At 33.6% G+C, this 18,342-nt stretch overlaps 1 protein-coding gene across 2 annotated transcripts in view; it reads left to right on the top strand.

The window, feature by feature from the left end:
* OTOGL (otogelin like) overlaps positions 1 to 14,183 on the top strand; it is a 142,915-nt gene extending 128,732 nt beyond the window's left edge. For both annotated transcript variants that reach the window (XM_057742453.1, XM_057742452.1), the window contains 7 exons: positions 3,393 to 3,456; positions 4,523 to 4,701; positions 5,160 to 5,264; positions 7,585 to 7,704; positions 8,903 to 8,948; positions 13,354 to 13,433; positions 13,983 to 14,183. In XM_057742453.1, the coding sequence (XP_057598436.1) occupies positions 3,393 to 3,456; positions 4,523 to 4,701; positions 5,160 to 5,264; positions 7,585 to 7,704; positions 8,903 to 8,948; positions 13,354 to 13,433; positions 13,983 to 14,183 (795 nt within the window). The remainder of the gene's footprint in view (positions 1 to 3,392; positions 3,457 to 4,522; positions 4,702 to 5,159; positions 5,265 to 7,584; positions 7,705 to 8,902; positions 8,949 to 13,353; positions 13,434 to 13,982) is intronic.
* The last annotated feature ends 4,159 nt before the right edge of the window (positions 14,184 to 18,342 follow it).

The following is an 18,342-nucleotide window of genomic DNA, read 5'->3' as shown; positions in this document are numbered from 1 at the left end:
GAATAAGTGCTGGAGAACTGTTGTACGGGGTAGTGACTATAGTTAACAGTGCTGTATTGTAGACGTAAAAATTTGCTAGGAGGGTAGATCATGTGTTAAGTGTTCTTATCAATATAATAATAATAATAAAAAATAAATAAGAGAGTAGGAGGAAACTTTTGGAGTTAATGGAGAGGTCTATGGCATGGTGATGCTTTCATGATGTATACTTATCTTCAGATTTGTCAAGTTGTATACATCAATTATGTACAGCTTTCTATATGTCAAATAAATTAATTAAATTGAATTTTAAAAAGCATTACTCTAACATTTACTCTAATAATGAGATACTGTCTGTGATTTGCATAGAATGTTTAGGCTTTACAAATAACTTTCATAAAAATTCTCTCGAATTATTTTGTGTCTTCATTGTATATACACCTAAAGAAAAGAGTGGAATTATAATGTATTTTTCTCAAGTTCTTCACAGTTTACATAACAAGTTTTAAATGTTATTTCATTGAATCTTCACAAAGTAGATATATTTAGCTCATTTTATAAGTAAGAAAACTGAGGTCTAGGGAGAGTAAATGATAGATTGAGATCTTCGGGACTTAGACCAAGGGTTGTGTCTAAATGCCCATGCAAGGCAATTTATTTTTAACACTCCTGGTTCTACAAAAGTATTGACCTGACCCATTGTTCCTGAAATTGCTAAATATTTGTTTCAGTGTCTAAGATGATATATTTTTTAAAATCACATTAGTTTATTCACAGAGACAACAAATGCATTTCAACCTAAAGAGTCTATGTTAGGTCTTTGCAGTATTTCTTTTTTTAGTAATATTTTTATTGAAATGTAATTCACATACCATACAACTCAGCCATTTAAAGTGTACAATTGAATGGTTTTTATTATGTTCACAGATTGTGCAACCATCAACACAATCAATTTTAGAACAATTTTATTACCCTCTGCCACAAGAAACTCTGTACCTTTTAGCAGCCACTTCTTATTTCTCTCAGAACTTCCTACACCTTGGACTTCCTAGGTAGTGCAGTGGTTAAGAATCCACCTGCCAATGCAGGGGACACGGGTTTGAGCCCTGCTCTGGGAAGATCCCACATGCCGTGGAGCAACTAAGCCCGTGCGCCACAACTATTGAGCCTGTGCTCTAGAACCCGTGAGCCACAACTACTGAGCCCATGTGCCTAGAGCAACAAGAGAAGCCCCTATGAGGAGCCCACACACCATGCACCACAATGACGAGTAGCCCCCACTTGCAGTAATTAGAGAAAGCCCATGTGCAGCAACAAAGACCCAGCGCAACCAATAAATAAAAAATTAATTAATTAATTAAAAAAAACCTCCTTCACTGAGAAAATCACTAATATACTTTCAATCTATCTCTATAGATTTTCCTGTTCTTAATATTCATATAAATGAAATCATATAACACATGGTCTTTTGTGATTCCTTTCACTTAGCATAAGGTTTTCAAAGTTCATCTGTGTTATAGCATGTATCAGCACTTCATTCCTTTTTACTGTTAAACAATATTCCACTTTATGTATATAACCGGACATTTGTCCAAATAAAGATATGCAATGGCCAATAGCACATGAAAAGTTCCTTAACATCATTAGCTATCAGCTAAATGAAAACCAGAACTACAGTGAGCTATCACTTCACACTCGCTAAAGCAACAGATATTCATACGTGTTGGCAAGGATGTAGAGAAATTGGAACCCTCATACACTGCTGGTGGGAATACAAAATGGGACGGCTGCTTTGGAAGACAGTCTGGTAGTTACTCAAAAGGTTAACTACATAGTTACCATATGACTTAGCAATTCCACTGCTAGGTATATATCTACGAGAAATGAAAAGGTATGTCCACACAAGAGTCTGAATGTTCATAGCAGCACTACTCATAATAGCTACAAAGTGGAAACACCTTGAGGTGATTTTGCTACTGACTTTAAAGGAGAGGGATGCTTGCTTGAGAGTAAAAAAAATACCATCATATTTGATGCGATATTAAGTATTGGTAGAACAATCAAGGAGTTATTTCCTCTGGGTGAAATTGGGTACGTATGAGGATAAAAATATAACTAAATATGTGAATAAGATCTCAAAGGAAACAAGTTAGGAAGGAAGAATAGAAGATTTAAGCCTAAGCTTGAGAAGACACAGCGGGCATTGTGGCTCTAACTTGAAAAACAGGTAACTTAAAAGAATTAGTGAGAGCTTAATACTTTCTTATCTAATCTTTTGGAGTAGTTTATGCAATGGGAGAGTTTGATTTATTATTATTTTTAATTCCATACTTATAATATTTTACTTTCAATCCCATTGGAATTGTGTAATAACTAAAAGTCATAAAACATCAAATGCATTAATGTTTATGAAACTACTTTACAACTCTTAGGGCACTGTAAAAAGCAAGAATTATTAGCTTATGGAGGAAAGTGCCTTTTATATATTACTGTGAATTTATTTGTTATTTTTGTGTCAAGAATCAAATTAGTTTTTATTACTGATGTCATATGAAAATTAAACACACACAGGAAAAGTTGATGTTTAAAATACAATTCTTGAAACTTTAAACCTGAGTCCTACACTTGAGAAGAACCTATACCATTTCCCTAGTATGGAAAAGTGTAAGCATTGGTCATGACAGCAATATACTAACATCTGAAGGTTATAGCACTTTCTGTACATCAGCTTATTTTAAGCTCTTTACATATATTGATCCATTTATTTCTTTCAACAGTTCTAAGTGGCAGACAGTATTATTATCCCCATTTTACAGATGAGAAAGGTGAGGGTCATGCTGGCTAAGTAACCTGCCTGAGATCACACAGTTATTAAATAGCAGAGCAAGACTGGCACAAGGGTAGTCTTGTTCTTAAGCCTGTGCTATTAATCATTGTACTACACTCTCCTGCTCTTGTTTTATATACCATAGTAGCCTTGCTCTGATACAGACATCAGAGTTCCAGACCACCTCTATAGAGCAGATCAAGAACATTTCATCAAGAGAAGTTTCTAGGGTTAGCAAGAATTTTCTTGTCTCTAATTGCCCACTAGAAGCTCAGAATCAAACAAGATAATTTTAAACTTAGGACAAACCATAAATATCACCATATCCACCTTCACTTAATAGATAAGGAAATTGAAGTTTAGAGAGATTGGTCTATGAGCAAACTTTTTTTGTGCGTTTTTTCATATGCTACTAATCAAATGACCACTGGGTTAATCAAAGTTTGTTCACTCTCAAATATTTTTATGAACTTGCTGGGTAACTGTGGGGTAGGAAACTTATTAGATGTTATATTGTGTATTTTTTCACAATGGTCACATAATACGCCATATTGGTAATCATATAATAATAATATCTTTCTAATAGGGAGAATTTACTGCGATAGACCACAACTTTCAGAGTGACTGTGGATGTGTGCAGTATCTCTGTGGTAACTATGTTTTTTGAAAGTTTTAAATGATAATAAGTATTATTGGTATCTGTTGTTCACTGTGAATAAATTAAAAATAAGTTGAGATGTATTACACATTTTAAGCCGTTTGCCAGTTTTTGAGTATAAAAAGTGAACTTTTCATTTTTAAATTTCCTCTTTTGTAATATTCCTAAGTGTTCTGAGAACCCTGATAACAGGACCTAAAAATGATTCCTTTTCAGAGGCTTCACAGAATTTAAAGTCGATGCCAGGGTTCTTTTCAGTGTACATAATTTAATTTAAAAATAGACAACATCTAAACGTCCAGAGAGTTTTGCTCACTGTTTTATTGCTATTGATGTTAACAGTGCAAAGCATAAAGTTGACTTTTCTATGACATAACAGATCCTCATGTTAAGTATTAGTAGGTTAATAGAAAATGAACTTTTGTTTAATAGCTTAAAACGTTTGTATTTTTATTTGAGAGCAGAGTTAAAGCCAGTGTCGGCAAGGCACAAAGAGTTTCTGAGCTGAATCCACCATCACTATACTCTAAGCCACTTTTAATGATGTGACAGCATGTTATATCAGCTGCTTTCATCATAAAGTATGATTTATATGACTTTATTTTCCAACACAATAAAATTGAAAATTGTCTCTCAAAATAATAAAAAATGAAGTGTTACACAATCCTTTCATGAAGAGACCTATTGTTGATTTAGATTTTGCCTCCATTTATATCCACTCCCCAAAACTGTCATGTTATGTTTCCAGAAGAGAGAACAGCAAGTAGCTTGATGATCACTTTGGGCGAAAATTCTGGAATCTGCTATAATGTATAGTTTTTAGAGGAAGTTCAAACAGTAAATAGCAGTTGAGTTTACAGATCAATTTCTTATTGTATGTTAAGGAATAAATGTTACATTCATTATTAAGTGAACTCTTGAGCTATTAACAGTACACAAAGGTAAAGATCTTTTTTGGTTTTGAAAAAATTGCACATCACAACAAAAACATAGACTTAAAAGTTCCATTGATTAATAAAAAACTTAATATAGTACTTTTTGTTGACATTTTTTCTTAGAAAAGGATGATGTGTGTGTGTTTCAAGAAGTATCAGTATTGAATCCTGGCCAATCTATGATAAAGTATTTGGAAGGGGACTTTTGTTACACAGTAGAGTGTCTGGAAGAAAAGGATAACCATACAGGTTTCCATACTTTGAATTTTACAATGGTGAATTGTTCAAAAGAGTGTGATGTTGTAAGTATTCTTTTTAAGTCATTCTGCTGAGAGTTAATTAATCTTAAAATGGCAGCTATAGAATTTGAACAAGTGAATACTCCATAAGTTAAACATATATACTTGACTAGTTTTTTAATAATCTATTAATTTGTAATATATCTATATAATGCAGTTTCCTTTTCCTTTGTATAACCTTGAGCTTCAGGAGTCTTATAACCTATACAGCTTGTTTGACCTGAGCTTGTTATATCTGCTTGATGAATCTTGGCTGCTAAATGTAAAGGTTAATATCTACTTCACTTCTAATACAGCTATATAAAGTCAATTATTATTAGAAGTGCCTCAAATTCAACCTTAGAGATGCTTATAGGTGTTCTGAGAGAGCATGAGTTATACTGGGAAGCACTTTCAGAAAGAATTCCTTAACAACATCAGTATTGTTGTTGGCTCATTCAAATTATTATTATTATACACAGCACCAGCTATACACTCCCTCTCCAAGTGATTACGATTGTTGTGGTACCTGCAAAAATGTATCCTGCAAATTTCAAATGGAAAATGGAACATCAGTTATATATGAGGTATGAAATACTTCATTCCTAAAAAATGTGTTTCACGGAGAGTAGCTATCTGTGCTATTTTCTAAAAAAGGTGTTCACAGAAATTTGAAAAATGTCACCTACACACTGTGTACTACATACAACAAGCACACGCACATACGGCTCACTTATACACGAGACATAGTTACATTTTAAAGTATCTGATTCCTGTTGTAAAGGAGCATGTTTGAATGGTTTCTCAAACTTATTTTATCATAGATCCTTACTTTCTTTCTCAGATGTTAGGAATGGACTTTGAGAAATGTTGATTTCTAATAATTAGAAGGAAGGAAAAGAACAATGTTATTTTATTCATTCATTTGAAACGAAGCATTTTGATAGCAATCTGAAACAAGCTGTTAGCACTTTATTGTTTCAGGTATCGAAGATTTCATTGGGTAAATATGAGAAAAGATTTAGAATATTCGAAAAAAAATTTAAAAAGAAGATCCCAAGAGTGATGAATGCTATACCACATCTTTCTACCAAAAACAATAAAATAACTATTCAGAATTCTTCCATTATCTCATAATAACTTTATGGAGTAGGTCAGTTTGCAGACTGACCCACTACTTTCTTTTTTTAGAATATATATGGAAGAATGGAACCATGAAATTTTAGTACAGTTGTTAGTGATGTCATCAGATTTAGGAGGGTCACAAATTCTGTTTATAATTTACGTTACCTGAAGGTAGTTCCAATTTATTATTGCTATCCTTAAGTTTTTTCCATTAATAGTTTAATTATATGGAGGTCTTATTTATGGTGTCCTTAATTACATGATTACTCACATACCCAAAAAGAAAAACAGATTTCTCCAATCCTGTGCATTTTATTAAACAAGAAAAATGAACAATTATCTTATTGTTTCAGTCTATTGTTTTATAATTATGTGAAAAATAGTTATTGATTTAAATGATGTTGATATTGTTTATCTGTTTAATCATAGCAATATTTGTTTCATATTATATTTATTTTAAAGAGGCAGTCTTGAAGAAGGAAGCTTATAAAATGATGACGAGACATAGGTGTGAGAGAAAAGGAATCAGAGACTACTTGAAAATATACAGTAATGAGGGGATTTTAGTAAAAGAGCAACATAAACTCTATAGATGTCAATAATCCAGGAAACATTGGTGTATGTAATCAGTATTCACAATGATAGCCCTGAAATTTAAATAAAAGATTAAATAATGTTTAGAATATTTTTGGGGAACACAACAAGTAATGTAATATAGGGAATTATACATCAAGATTCTTAACTTTTGGCTGTTGCAAAGATAAGCTTTAGTTGTGTAGAAATCTACTTCCTATGGAACAACTAATTTTTGATTTCAGATAAATTAGATAGTGCTATTTGAATTGAATATTAGAATTAATATTGGAATTTGAATGTTTTATCTTTTATACTTGGACTTGTAGATCTTTTCCAGTTGAGATTCATAGAAGACCTGAAGATATTTATAAATTAAAATAGAATCTACAGAAAAAGAAGTTTGTCACAATTCTTTGCTGGTTCACAAGGAATCTTCAAGGCAGAGTTTGACTAGCATTTTAAGATGCAGGTTATAAAATTAAAGTATAGATCAACAATTATAGCCTAATAATTATATAATAATTATTTTTAGCTGATTTTATTTCTAACTATTAATTCTGAAATCAGGAATGAAATAAGGAGTTACTATGTTTAAAAATTTGTTAAAAGAATAGGGATATGTTTTAAAATAACAAGAAGGTATAGAAAACTAGAACTATAGGTGAATAATCATTATCATACAAAGATTCCTAAATTTTTGCTGATAAGGGAGTAGAAGGAAAAATAAACAAACCTCAAGAGAGGAGGCGTACTAAGTAATATGATTTGTTGTTTTATAATTAGTGAGGGAATATTAGAGCAAGACCTTTGACACTTGGCCACATTAGATGATTAATTTTGCAGTAGGCAAAGATACCTATTTGCTTCTTTTCTCTCTATTGCTTTGCTTCACATTTACATCTCAGTTCCAGTATGAAACCAAACACACTCCCCAACCCCCACACACACATACCACATATATTTATTTTTAATCATTTTAGATAAGTTTGGGGACATTTCCAGATGGACATTTTATGTCACAAGAAGCTCTCTGAATCTTGACAACTTTTGATTCAGTAGGATAGGAAACATTCTACTTAAGAAATATAGCAGATTTTATGCAGTTTATTGTATGTCAATTGTATCTCAATAAAAGTTCTTAAAGAAAAAAAAAAGAAATACAGCAGATTTTAATAAGCAAACGGTAACTTTCTCTTTTGTTTTTAGGAGGGGAGTACCTGGCACTATAATTGTACCACATTTGAATGTGTTAAAACTGACGAAGGGGCGATGATTCTGAGCTACAGTATGGTCTGTCCTCCTTTTAATGAGACTGAATGCAAAATGGTTTGTACTTTGTTATAGCTAAGAAAATGTAGCATTCAGTATAATTTAGAAAATACACATTAATATTGGGTTGGCTAAAAAGTTCGTTCGGGTTTTTCCGTACGATGTTACCGAAGAACCCAAACGAACTTTTTGGCCAACCCAATATGTTTTCCAAGGTCATATATACATACATTGTGGTTTATTTATTTTGGTAGATGTTTTATTTTCATGTATACATAAAAGCTCTATTATGTTTCCTCAGTTTGACATTTTGAGTTATATATGGCATTCCAAATAATTTTGACTCTCCCTGAATGGATATGATGGTGTGTCTGAGTTTTTAATATGGAGAGCAAAGGATTTTTGAGAAATCTTTTGATTAACCAACTTAGCCTCTCTTTCAATATGGATTAATAAGCTAATCGATCAGAACTTGGTCAAATTTCTCTTTCTTAAACACGTAGCAGATTTATGATGTCATTCGCTATGTGATGCATGCTGGCCTAAGTGAAATTTGCCATTTCTCTGAGCATAGGCCACTGTGAAAGTCAGCACGTGCCTGAGCATTGCTGATCCTTTAGTTTCGCTCTTCCAATTCCCTTTTCTCTCATAGAAGAGTTCATTGGGAGAGTAGATTTTTGAAAGTCACACAGTTTTTAAAAATGATTCTTTGTAGCCTTAATTATTGATATTTAGGAGATAATAATCCCTGATGAAAAGTAAGCTTTATTCTGTTGTGTGGAGCAATAGTTTTCTTTAAGTGTAGAGAAATAGCATAGTTTCACTGACTTTTTTTTCAAGATGTGCCATTTTAGTGATGCTGGTTAGCTAGCTGGCTGGTTAGCGAAATACAATATTCACTAAAGTAATAGAATTTCAACTCCTGAAAGAATCTTAGGCATCATCTTATTTCACAGATTCATTTTTATAGAATAAATTATTCTTTTATTTGAATTACAATTAGCAAGTTAATAAAAGCAATTAGCAACTTGCTGTAAGAATTCCAAAAGATTACTAATGAAGAAATAAATTTTAAACAAAATATCTGCTCCAAATTTTAAAAACAGAAATTCTTATTAGAAATAGTTACATTTCAATCACTTTTCTATAAAGTCTTTGTGAAATTTAGTAAAAATATTGAGAAAGTTAGTTTTCTATTTCTGGTTTAGGAGGAAAGGAACAGTGAATTTTAACATTATTCCTTTTTTCTTTCTAGAATGAAGGGATTGTAAAGCTTTATAATGAAGGCTGTTGCAAGATCTGTAAGTGAAGACCAATTACATACATTAATTTGATTAGTTTTAATTGCTCATGATTATTATTTTTCTCATAAAATTCAGTTCCTGTGTTGCAATGGGGGAAACGAATTTTTTAATGTATATTATTTAAATGTTTTTATGTCATGTGGTTATTTTATAATTTAATCTTTGTCTTCTGGAGCATAAATAAAGTTTTTAATTGAGGTGCATTTTAATTTAAATATTAGAAATGTCTTTACTGTTGCATTTCTCAAAAGTTACTGCACAGGATTTCAGTAGGTTTTAAGTTTGAAAGCGCCCTGTGGTCAAATGTGCTTTGAACGGCTGAACTACACTAAGTAGGTTATGATGCGACTTCAATAAAGGTATAGAAAGTGTGATATTTTCCAGACCTATTTGAGCAAATCTATGGTTCTGTATAATACACTTGGAGAAATACCAATTTAGTGAATTATATTTAAATCATATATATAAAACTTCCCATAATTATTTCGATAAAATTATGTACATGAATATATTTTATATTTATTTGAATTATAAGGTTTATTTTACAGTGCTTTTTTTAATGATTTCAAGGGCTTGAAATAGAATAGAGGGTTATTCATGCAACCATTTTTATTTACGTGTTTATGATTCCATATTTTAAGTGTTCATGAATTCATGTCAAGAAAAAATAAAAGTTTTAGGAAACTTGGCATAAATAGTAATTTTAATATTGTTTAGAGAAGCTTTTAGGAAAAAGGCTACAACACAATTCAGGTTAATAATGCCATTGTGTAGGGTTGGATTCTTAGACATAAATTATCACACCTCTCAAGGGAGATTTCTGAACTTCTTTCATGAAGGGCTAAATCCCATAAATATGTAACAATAGTCTTGTCTATTTAGAGGTGTTAGTCATATTGAAAAGAATATTAAAAATATTAAAATTTGGATGAAACATAATTAAAATATATAGTATTGAACATAATAACAGCTTATAAATCAGAAACTCTCCTGTTTTCTACTGACAATTTATTACTCACACAATTCCAATGATAGGTCCTGTATTTATCCTGATTTTCGGTTTAGAGAGGCTAAATAATTCACCTAAGTCATACCTCTCATGGGATTTCACTCCAGGCCTGATCTCACCGCCTGCTTCTCAACCACCGGGGATATTCTGGAACATCACCGGTGTATGTTTTAGGAGAGGGCAGAGGCTGACTGATGATGTCTGTTCATCAGTGCAGGGCTGAAATGACAGAGACTTTATTTACATGAGGTGCGAAAAATCAAATCCAGCACGTGCATACCCACCCACAACAAACATTCTGATGTCTAACTTGTTATTGTATTCGTTTGCTAGGGCTACTATTAACAAACTACCACAAACTGGGTGACTTCGCAGAAATTGATTATCTCACAGTTCTGGAGGTTAAAAGTCTAAAACACAGATGTCAGCAGGGTTGATTTCCTCTGAGGGCTGTGAGGGAAGGGTCTGCTCCAGGCCTCTCTCCTTGGCTTGTAGATGGCGACATTCATGTTCATGTGGTGTTCTCCTCCTAAGTGGATCTGTTTCCAAATCGCCAGTCATGAGGACACGAGTCATATGAATTAGGGCGCACCCCAGTGACCTCTTTTTCACTTGATTACCTCTGAAAGAAACGCTATCTCCAAATAACGTCACATTCTGAGGCACATAGGAATATTTGGAAAACACAATTCAACCCATAACAGTTACATTGCTGGGACTTTTGTGGATAATAGAATAACATTTATGCATTTTTAATTACTGGGACTCTTAGACACATACTAATTGAAATTTTTTGCTCATTAGAAATAAGCAATTTTTCATTCAGTATTCTCTGAATCAAATGTAAACTAATGTGTATCAAATAGTCACTGTATCAAGAACTCAAGGAGTGAAATTTAGGCTCCAGAATCTAAGGAAGTTTATATTTTTATGCTCACGTCTTTTTCCTTCTGCTTTCTTAGATTCTAGACTCTTCCACACGTATGAGATATAGGAATACAATCATATTGCAGTGTTAAGACCTTGAACTCTATAACCCCAAATTAATTATTAGAGAAGTGAGTACATTTATGTTATCTGAGGGCAGACAGGGGAAGATATGTTTGATTGACCTTATTACTACCATTGATTATCTGCCACACATCGACACTCTGTTAAGCCCATTGCAGACAGCACTACAACCAATCTTCACCACGGTTCTGGGAGGTAGGTGGGGAGGTAGGTATGGTTTCACCCATAGGTGAGGAAATGAAGGTTCAGGAAAGTGGATTACACTAATGAGTAATAGATTAGGCTTCTCCAGTGCCTGGCCTCAAGATCTTTCAATTTTGCCAAGCTCTTTGAAGTTGCAGAATAGTAACAAGCTGCTTCACTTTCTCTCATCTGATGTATAAGGACTTGTGAAATTGTTTCTGCTTTGGCATTAGAGAGCCCCTATCTGTAGCCTTTGCTTTTGGGTGACCAGGCTTTATCAGAGAGACTGTGGATGTTGGATATTATTGCAGGTGCTATGCTAAACCAAATGTGTTACAATAAAGTCTCTAAGGAATAAATAGGAAATGGCTCTGGGCACAAACAAATTCAGCCAACTAACAGTAAATTTATGCTGTCCTAGTTACATTCATTGAATGAATTAACATCAAAAGATTTTTATTGAGTGCTTCTCATGTACCAGACACCCTTTTAGGTGCTGGGACTATGATAGAGTATGAAACAATATCTACATGCATAGTGCATGTTATCAAGAAGGGGGAGAAAGAAACAATAACAGGTAAATATCCACTATTATGTCAGGTAGCGATGAGTGGTATAAAGAACAATAGTGCAGAATAAAATGGGTGGAGAGGGCGGGGAACTGGGTTGCTTAATTAAGTGGGTGATTAGAGAATGCCTCTGTGATGAGGTGTCATTTGAGTAGAGATCGAATGTCCTTGGAAACCAGCCAGGAAGAGTGAAGAGTGTTCAAAGTGGAGGAAATGGCAAAGTGCAATCATAGCACAGGGAGAAAGTGATAGAAGAGGATAAGGACCTTATATATCAATGTTAAAGATGATTTCTTTTTTGACTATTCTTTCTTTTAAAACTTATATGAGAATAGAAGGGCTAATGAAGTAACCACTGGGTGAAAGCACCAGAAGGCACAAAACAGCCTGCCCTCTGCCACCAACACTGAGCCTCAGCCCACACTGTAGTTGGGAGGCTGGGGAAAGGAGAAAGAACCAGCAAGGGAGACTGAGGAGGAATCACAAAGAGATGGGAAGAAAACCAGAGTGTGCTCCAGAAGCCAAGTGCAGAAAGTGTATCCACGAGGAGACAGTGATAGACTGAGTCAAATGCGGCTGAGAAGTCAAGTAGGATGAGAACTGAGATGTGACCTTTGAATATAGCAATTGAAGGTTATGGATGACCTTGACAAAACAGTTTTATTTCAGGCAATCTCTGCTACCCATCTCTGCTTCAACCAGAGTAGCTTAACTTTTATATACTTTACATGTTGGGATTTCATACAAGCATTTATTTTAAATAAAGATTTTGTGACTAAACTCATTTGAAGACTGGAGCTCTAATTCCAGTCTTTTGTAAAGAAGGAAACTCAGCAGAATGACTTAGTGGCTTTCCTAAAGCAACAAAGCAAATTAGTAACAGAGTGAGATGAAAACCTTGGTTGTTCTTGCATCCTGATTGAGGGATTACATCCACTATCATACAGCATTAAATATATATTATTGGATATATTATCAAGTGATAACCCGTCATGCACACAGAGGCATATTAATATATCATTAATTAATACAGTGTTTTCATTAGAAATTGTGACATCATTTCAGAGCCATGAAATCAAGTATGAGTTATCCATACACTTCAGCATGGTTGATAATAATTCAGTTACATTCATGCATAATTTTACATTAATATCCATTAAGATAATGTGATTTTAAATATATCAGTTTATATTTTAAAATATATATATATATATAGGTATGCCTTAATTATGTAATGTATATTTACCTATACATACCATGGTTTATTTTTTATATATTATGTTAAAATATAATGATATATATATATATACACCACACACAGGTTGATATTAGCATTACTCCATGTGTGGAATACGTTTGATTTATGATTATGATAAGAAGAAAAGATAAATATAAAGCTAGAAAATACATGAGATAAGATAAAAAGATAAATATAAACCTAGAAAATATATGAGAAAATATATTTAGAAATTGAGAATATTGAACATAAACTATGTAAGAGTGAAATTTTAACTATCTCTCATATAAATATATTGGTTTTCAATTGTAAATATATTTATATGTTTAATTGAATTAAAAAACAATTTGACCTGGACCTTTTGATGAATAAATACATTCTGTATTTTATCAGGCAAACGAGAAGAAAGAATATGCCAGAAAGTGATAATTAAATCAATCATAAGGAAACAGGACTGTATAAGTCAAAGCTCTGTAAGTAGAAAAATATCATTTGTTACATGAAGGGTATGTGTCTTTCCAGAAGTATATGTGTGACAGCACTGATAAGTTTGTAAGCCAACAAAATGCCAACACTTAAAATATTTAACTTTGAGATAATTGCTACATTCTAATATTAAAATATTGCATTTGTGATGAAGAATGAATTATTCTTGGCATAAATAATCAACAGTTTTGAATGATAATTGAGACCGAGAGAGATGGAAATTTAAACCTAAATATATTTGACCACATATTGTCTTAACTATGCAATTTTAATCAGCAAGAGTAGTCTTAGTTCTAACTTTTCCCACTTGAATAAGACCTGGCTGATTCTGTCGTCTACTTGATGGTGATTAATACAGGTTACGATAGATTCGTTAGCTTGTGATTACTATATTCCACAGATCTCTCTAGTTATGTGTGCACATTTCACACCTTTTATGTCCGATGGGCATCTGGGGCAATCAATATGCTCTCTGAGTGGAATCAATATCACTGTTACGAAGTTTAAGGCTTTTTTCTCATTGTCTCCCCTTACAGATAAATGTTGCATCTTGTGATGGAAAATGCCCATCAGCTACCATATATAACATCAATATTGAGAGCCATCTAAGATTCTGCAAGTGTTGTCGTGAAAATGGGGTGCGCAACTTGACCGTGCCGCTGTATTGCTCAGGCAACGGCACTGAAGTCCTGCACACTCTCCAGGAACCTATAGACTGCACATGCCAGTGGAGTTAAACTCTTGGGTTCCAAGAACTCTATGCAACATCATAAGGTCAAATGGAGTTAACATTTATCACCCTTTTTAAGGCACTGGGCAGATTTATGCTATTTAATAATGATGTATTTTTCAGACTATTGGGATATGGCAATTTAATACCTGCTACAAAATATATACAATTTCTAGGAAAAATTAATTTATTAAATCTATGTTAGATAATCAAATGATTTGAAGGTTTTCAGCTGAAATGCTGTTAGAAGGATGTTTTGCAGAATTCTTTCAGCTTCACTTGATAGTTTTGTTTATTTGAAAAGTCTGCCATAGCTAATCAGATAGTCTTCTATTGCTTTTACTAAGATACTCTTTATTGCTACTGTTTATTCTGGTAAATGTGATCAGTTAACAGTGGCATCTGGATAGTCATAAAAGAGTGGTATGCTTAGAGACACATCATAAAACGATAGGATTTTACACTAGTTAAAGTCTGAATGGATATTAAGGATGTTATTGCAAATTTCCCTTATTCTACAAGTTTATCAGATAACCAGAGAAGCTGTGTGACTTGCATAAATTCATTGGTGTAATGATATAGTGAATTCATGTTAACAGCTGGATTAAGTCTACATCTTTTACATTCCAGTAATATGTTCTTTTCTTTTGAACAGTATGGTAAGGTGTGTATCACAGAACCTTTTATTCTTAAAGAGTTTGCTTTGCCTAGAATTAAGAATTTTAAATTCAATGGCTTTAAAAGAAGAAGGAAAAAATGCCACACATACATATGTATATGTTAGAGTTACCTAAATAATAAGAAACAGGGAAATGTAGCACCAGTTGTTGAATAGAGGAGGGAGATAGTGGGCTTTTATTTTTTGTACCATTAAAACTGTTTTAAAATATGTTGTTATTATTTAACATTTAGTTAGCTATTTACTATCTCATAGAAATGTATTTGCCTAACTATTGAAGTTGCATGCTATTTTTCTGTTCATACTGCTGTTTTGCCAATGAAGGATGAAATAAAATTGTTTGAATGTATTAAAAATAATTCTACAATGGAATGCTGCACTTTTTAAATACAGTAGATTATTGACATTTGCAAGGAATATATTCTGAGACCTTTGCAAACCCCCCAATTCTTTGCCACTTATAGTATATAATTATCTGATTTTCCTTATCTGTAAAAAGGAGAGAATGCCCCACTTGGTATGATTGTTGTGAGGATCAAATGAAGTCAAACATCAGTGAGATAACAGTAAAATTGCATTCAAAAATGAATATGGAAGCCTGATGGACTAGGCTGAGCTAGGTGATTTGCTTCTCTTTCAAAATCATTGTACCCAGAAAAACTACAATAGATTAGATATTTTGGGACTTCCAGGGTTACTTAGAAATGGATGGAAGGATAAAATGAACATAGCATCTGCAAAGCCCCAGTATCTACTGTATATAAAAATTGATTTTGTCTTATTTGTGCTTTATAACACTTATAAGTGTTCTGTCTAGACATTAACATTTCAATATTCGTTGACTTCTGTTAACATGTAGATTGAATCAAATGTTTTTAGTTAAAATATATTAACATTTTGCCTAAGAGCAAATGAGGTACATAATATTGTATATTGTCTACCACTCATTTCTTTATTTTCATGCTCTGCTATTTGTTATTATATTAAAAATATTAAATTATCTTTAAACCTATTTGTGGGAAAAAGGGAAACATTTCATAAATGTTCTCAAATACAACAAATCTATATTGAGTACCTCCTATGTGCCAGGCACTGTTCTAAGTTCTGAGAACATGCAACTTAGAGTCTAGTGAGAAAGTAGGTATTGCGTAAATAAACACACCTGTGGAAAAAGTCCAGAAGGAGAACCCAAAATTCTTTGGAATATAGTTCAAGGTGGCCATCAAATTAGCAGAGGGGTATAAATGGACTTTCCATAAATGGTGTTGGGACAACTGGATAGAAAAATGAATAAAAAGTTGTTAGATCAGAGTACATGGAGTCTGGGATGCGAACTTCTCAATGTAGAATAATATATGTTTTGATTTTTGAATTATGTATGTATCACATATTCCTCATACTTACATTAGTTATGAAATAAGTATAGGGGATCTTAGAAAAGAACAGTCAGGAAAGGAGGCTGAGAAAGAATGGTCATAGAGTTTGGAGTAAAGCCTGGAGCCTTAACGGGGGTCATAGAAGCCATGGAAATAGAAGGTTATAAGAAGGATTGGAGTTATGATCTGTCAAATGCTGATGAAGAGTCATTTGATTTTTTAAAATGGAGTTCATTGGTGTTTCTTATTACAAAGTAAAGCCACAATGAAGTAGTGTCTTAGTTTAGGCTGCTATAACAAAATAGCATGAACTGGGCAACTTAAGAAACAACAGACATTTATTTCTTATAGTTCTAGAGGCTGGGAAGTCCAAGATCAAGGTGCCAGCAGATTTGGCATCTGGTGAGGGTCTGTTTCCCAGTTCAAAGATAGCAGTCTTCTTGCTGTATCCTTTCATGACAGAAGGGGTAAAGGAACTTTCTGGGGTCTCCTCAAAAAGGGCACTAATCCCATTCATGGGACCTCCATCCTCATGTTCTACTCACTGTCCAAGGGGCCCGCCTCCTGATACCATCATATGGAAGGTTAGGATTTCAACATATGAATTTTGAGGGGACATAAACATTCAACCCATTGCAAATGAGTTGAAAGGTGATAAGTAGATGATAAATTGGACTCAATATGTGCACTGCCCCTGATGTACTCATGCCCAGATTCCCTTAGACACATGCTTATGTTTCTGCAGCTGGTGGTGCTGAACCTGCTCCCATCTTCATGATAGTTTCTCCTCCCAGGCAGCCTGAGGCCGCTAGGCAGGAGCAGCACAATGCATATGCAGCAGGCCCAGACTAAGCCATTGGTCACCTTGCCTTACTCTGACTGCTATCTCAGTCTTCTGGGGAGGAAGGACTGCATCCCTCCCCCATGCCTGTCATAGGAGCCCTGGTTTCTCCCACCACTTCTGAGCCTGGAAGAAGCACTATGCCTCCTGATTACTATGAAGAACTGAGTAATGCAGCCTGGAAAAAAGGAGGAATTAACATTCTGTGAGGTAAACTCTGAACAATGAAGGACAGGTCCAGGAGCCAGCAGGTAAATTGCTCACGGTCACTCCTCATCCTCAATGGCTATTCCAAGATGCAGTGGTTCCATTTGGCCTTTCCAGCTATATCTGTGTTTTGTGTAAGCAGTGACCTCCTCTCTAACAATTTGATTTGTATTAGCTTTTGCTTCTTTCCTGCCTTACTTTCCTTAAATCAGTTCCTTGAAGAGTCTTCTTCACCTCATTAAATGACAGTTGTCAAATTTAGTGTGTGTGTCTCTCTCTGTGTTGCATTAAAATTACAAGATGTGATTTTTAGCTTATTAAATCAATAAAGAGTGTTAGCTGTTTACTGTCACATTGGAAGGGAGAAGAGTAAAAAACAAACTCTTTTGTAGTGTTTATAGGATAAAAATAATACAAAACATCCACATAAATAATTTCTATTGTCATTTTGTTTATTTTTGTTTTTCTCCCCACCTATCCTGATCTGGGATTAAATTGAACATAATTGTTAACTTCTTTAAGAATTTTTAGTGAAAGCAATCTTGAGAAAACAGAATAAAACTGGAGTTATCATGCTGCCTTACTTCAGACTATACTAAAAAGCTACAGTAATCAAAATAATCTGATATTGGTACAAAAACAGACATAGATATCAATGTATCAGAATAAAGAGCGCAGAAATAAACCCACACACCTATGGTCAATTAATCTATGACAAAGGAGCCAATAATGGACAACAGAGAAAAGACAGTCTCTTCAATAAGTGGTACTGGGAAAACTGGAAAATATGTGTAAAAATAAAATTAGAACATTTTCTCACAGCATATACAAAAATAAACAAAATGGATTAAAGACCTACATGTAAGATCAGAAACCATAAAACTCCTAGAAGGAAACATAGGCAGTACACTCTTTGACATAATTCATAGCAATATTTTTTTAATCTGTCTCCTAAGGCGAAGGAAACAAAAGCAAAAATAAATGGGACTTAAACTTAAAAGCTTATGTGCAGCAAAGGAAACCATCAACAAAACAAAAAGACAACCTACTGAAGGGGAGAAAA

The sequence above is a fragment of the Hippopotamus amphibius genome, chromosome 7 (genome assembly GCF_030028045.1).
Source record: "Hippopotamus amphibius kiboko isolate mHipAmp2 chromosome 7, mHipAmp2.hap2, whole genome shotgun sequence".
Classification (NCBI taxonomy): Eukaryota; Metazoa; Chordata; class Mammalia; order Artiodactyla; family Hippopotamidae; genus Hippopotamus; species Hippopotamus amphibius.
Note: the sequence above shows the minus strand (reverse complement) of the source record. Positions and strands in the feature narration are given on the sequence as shown.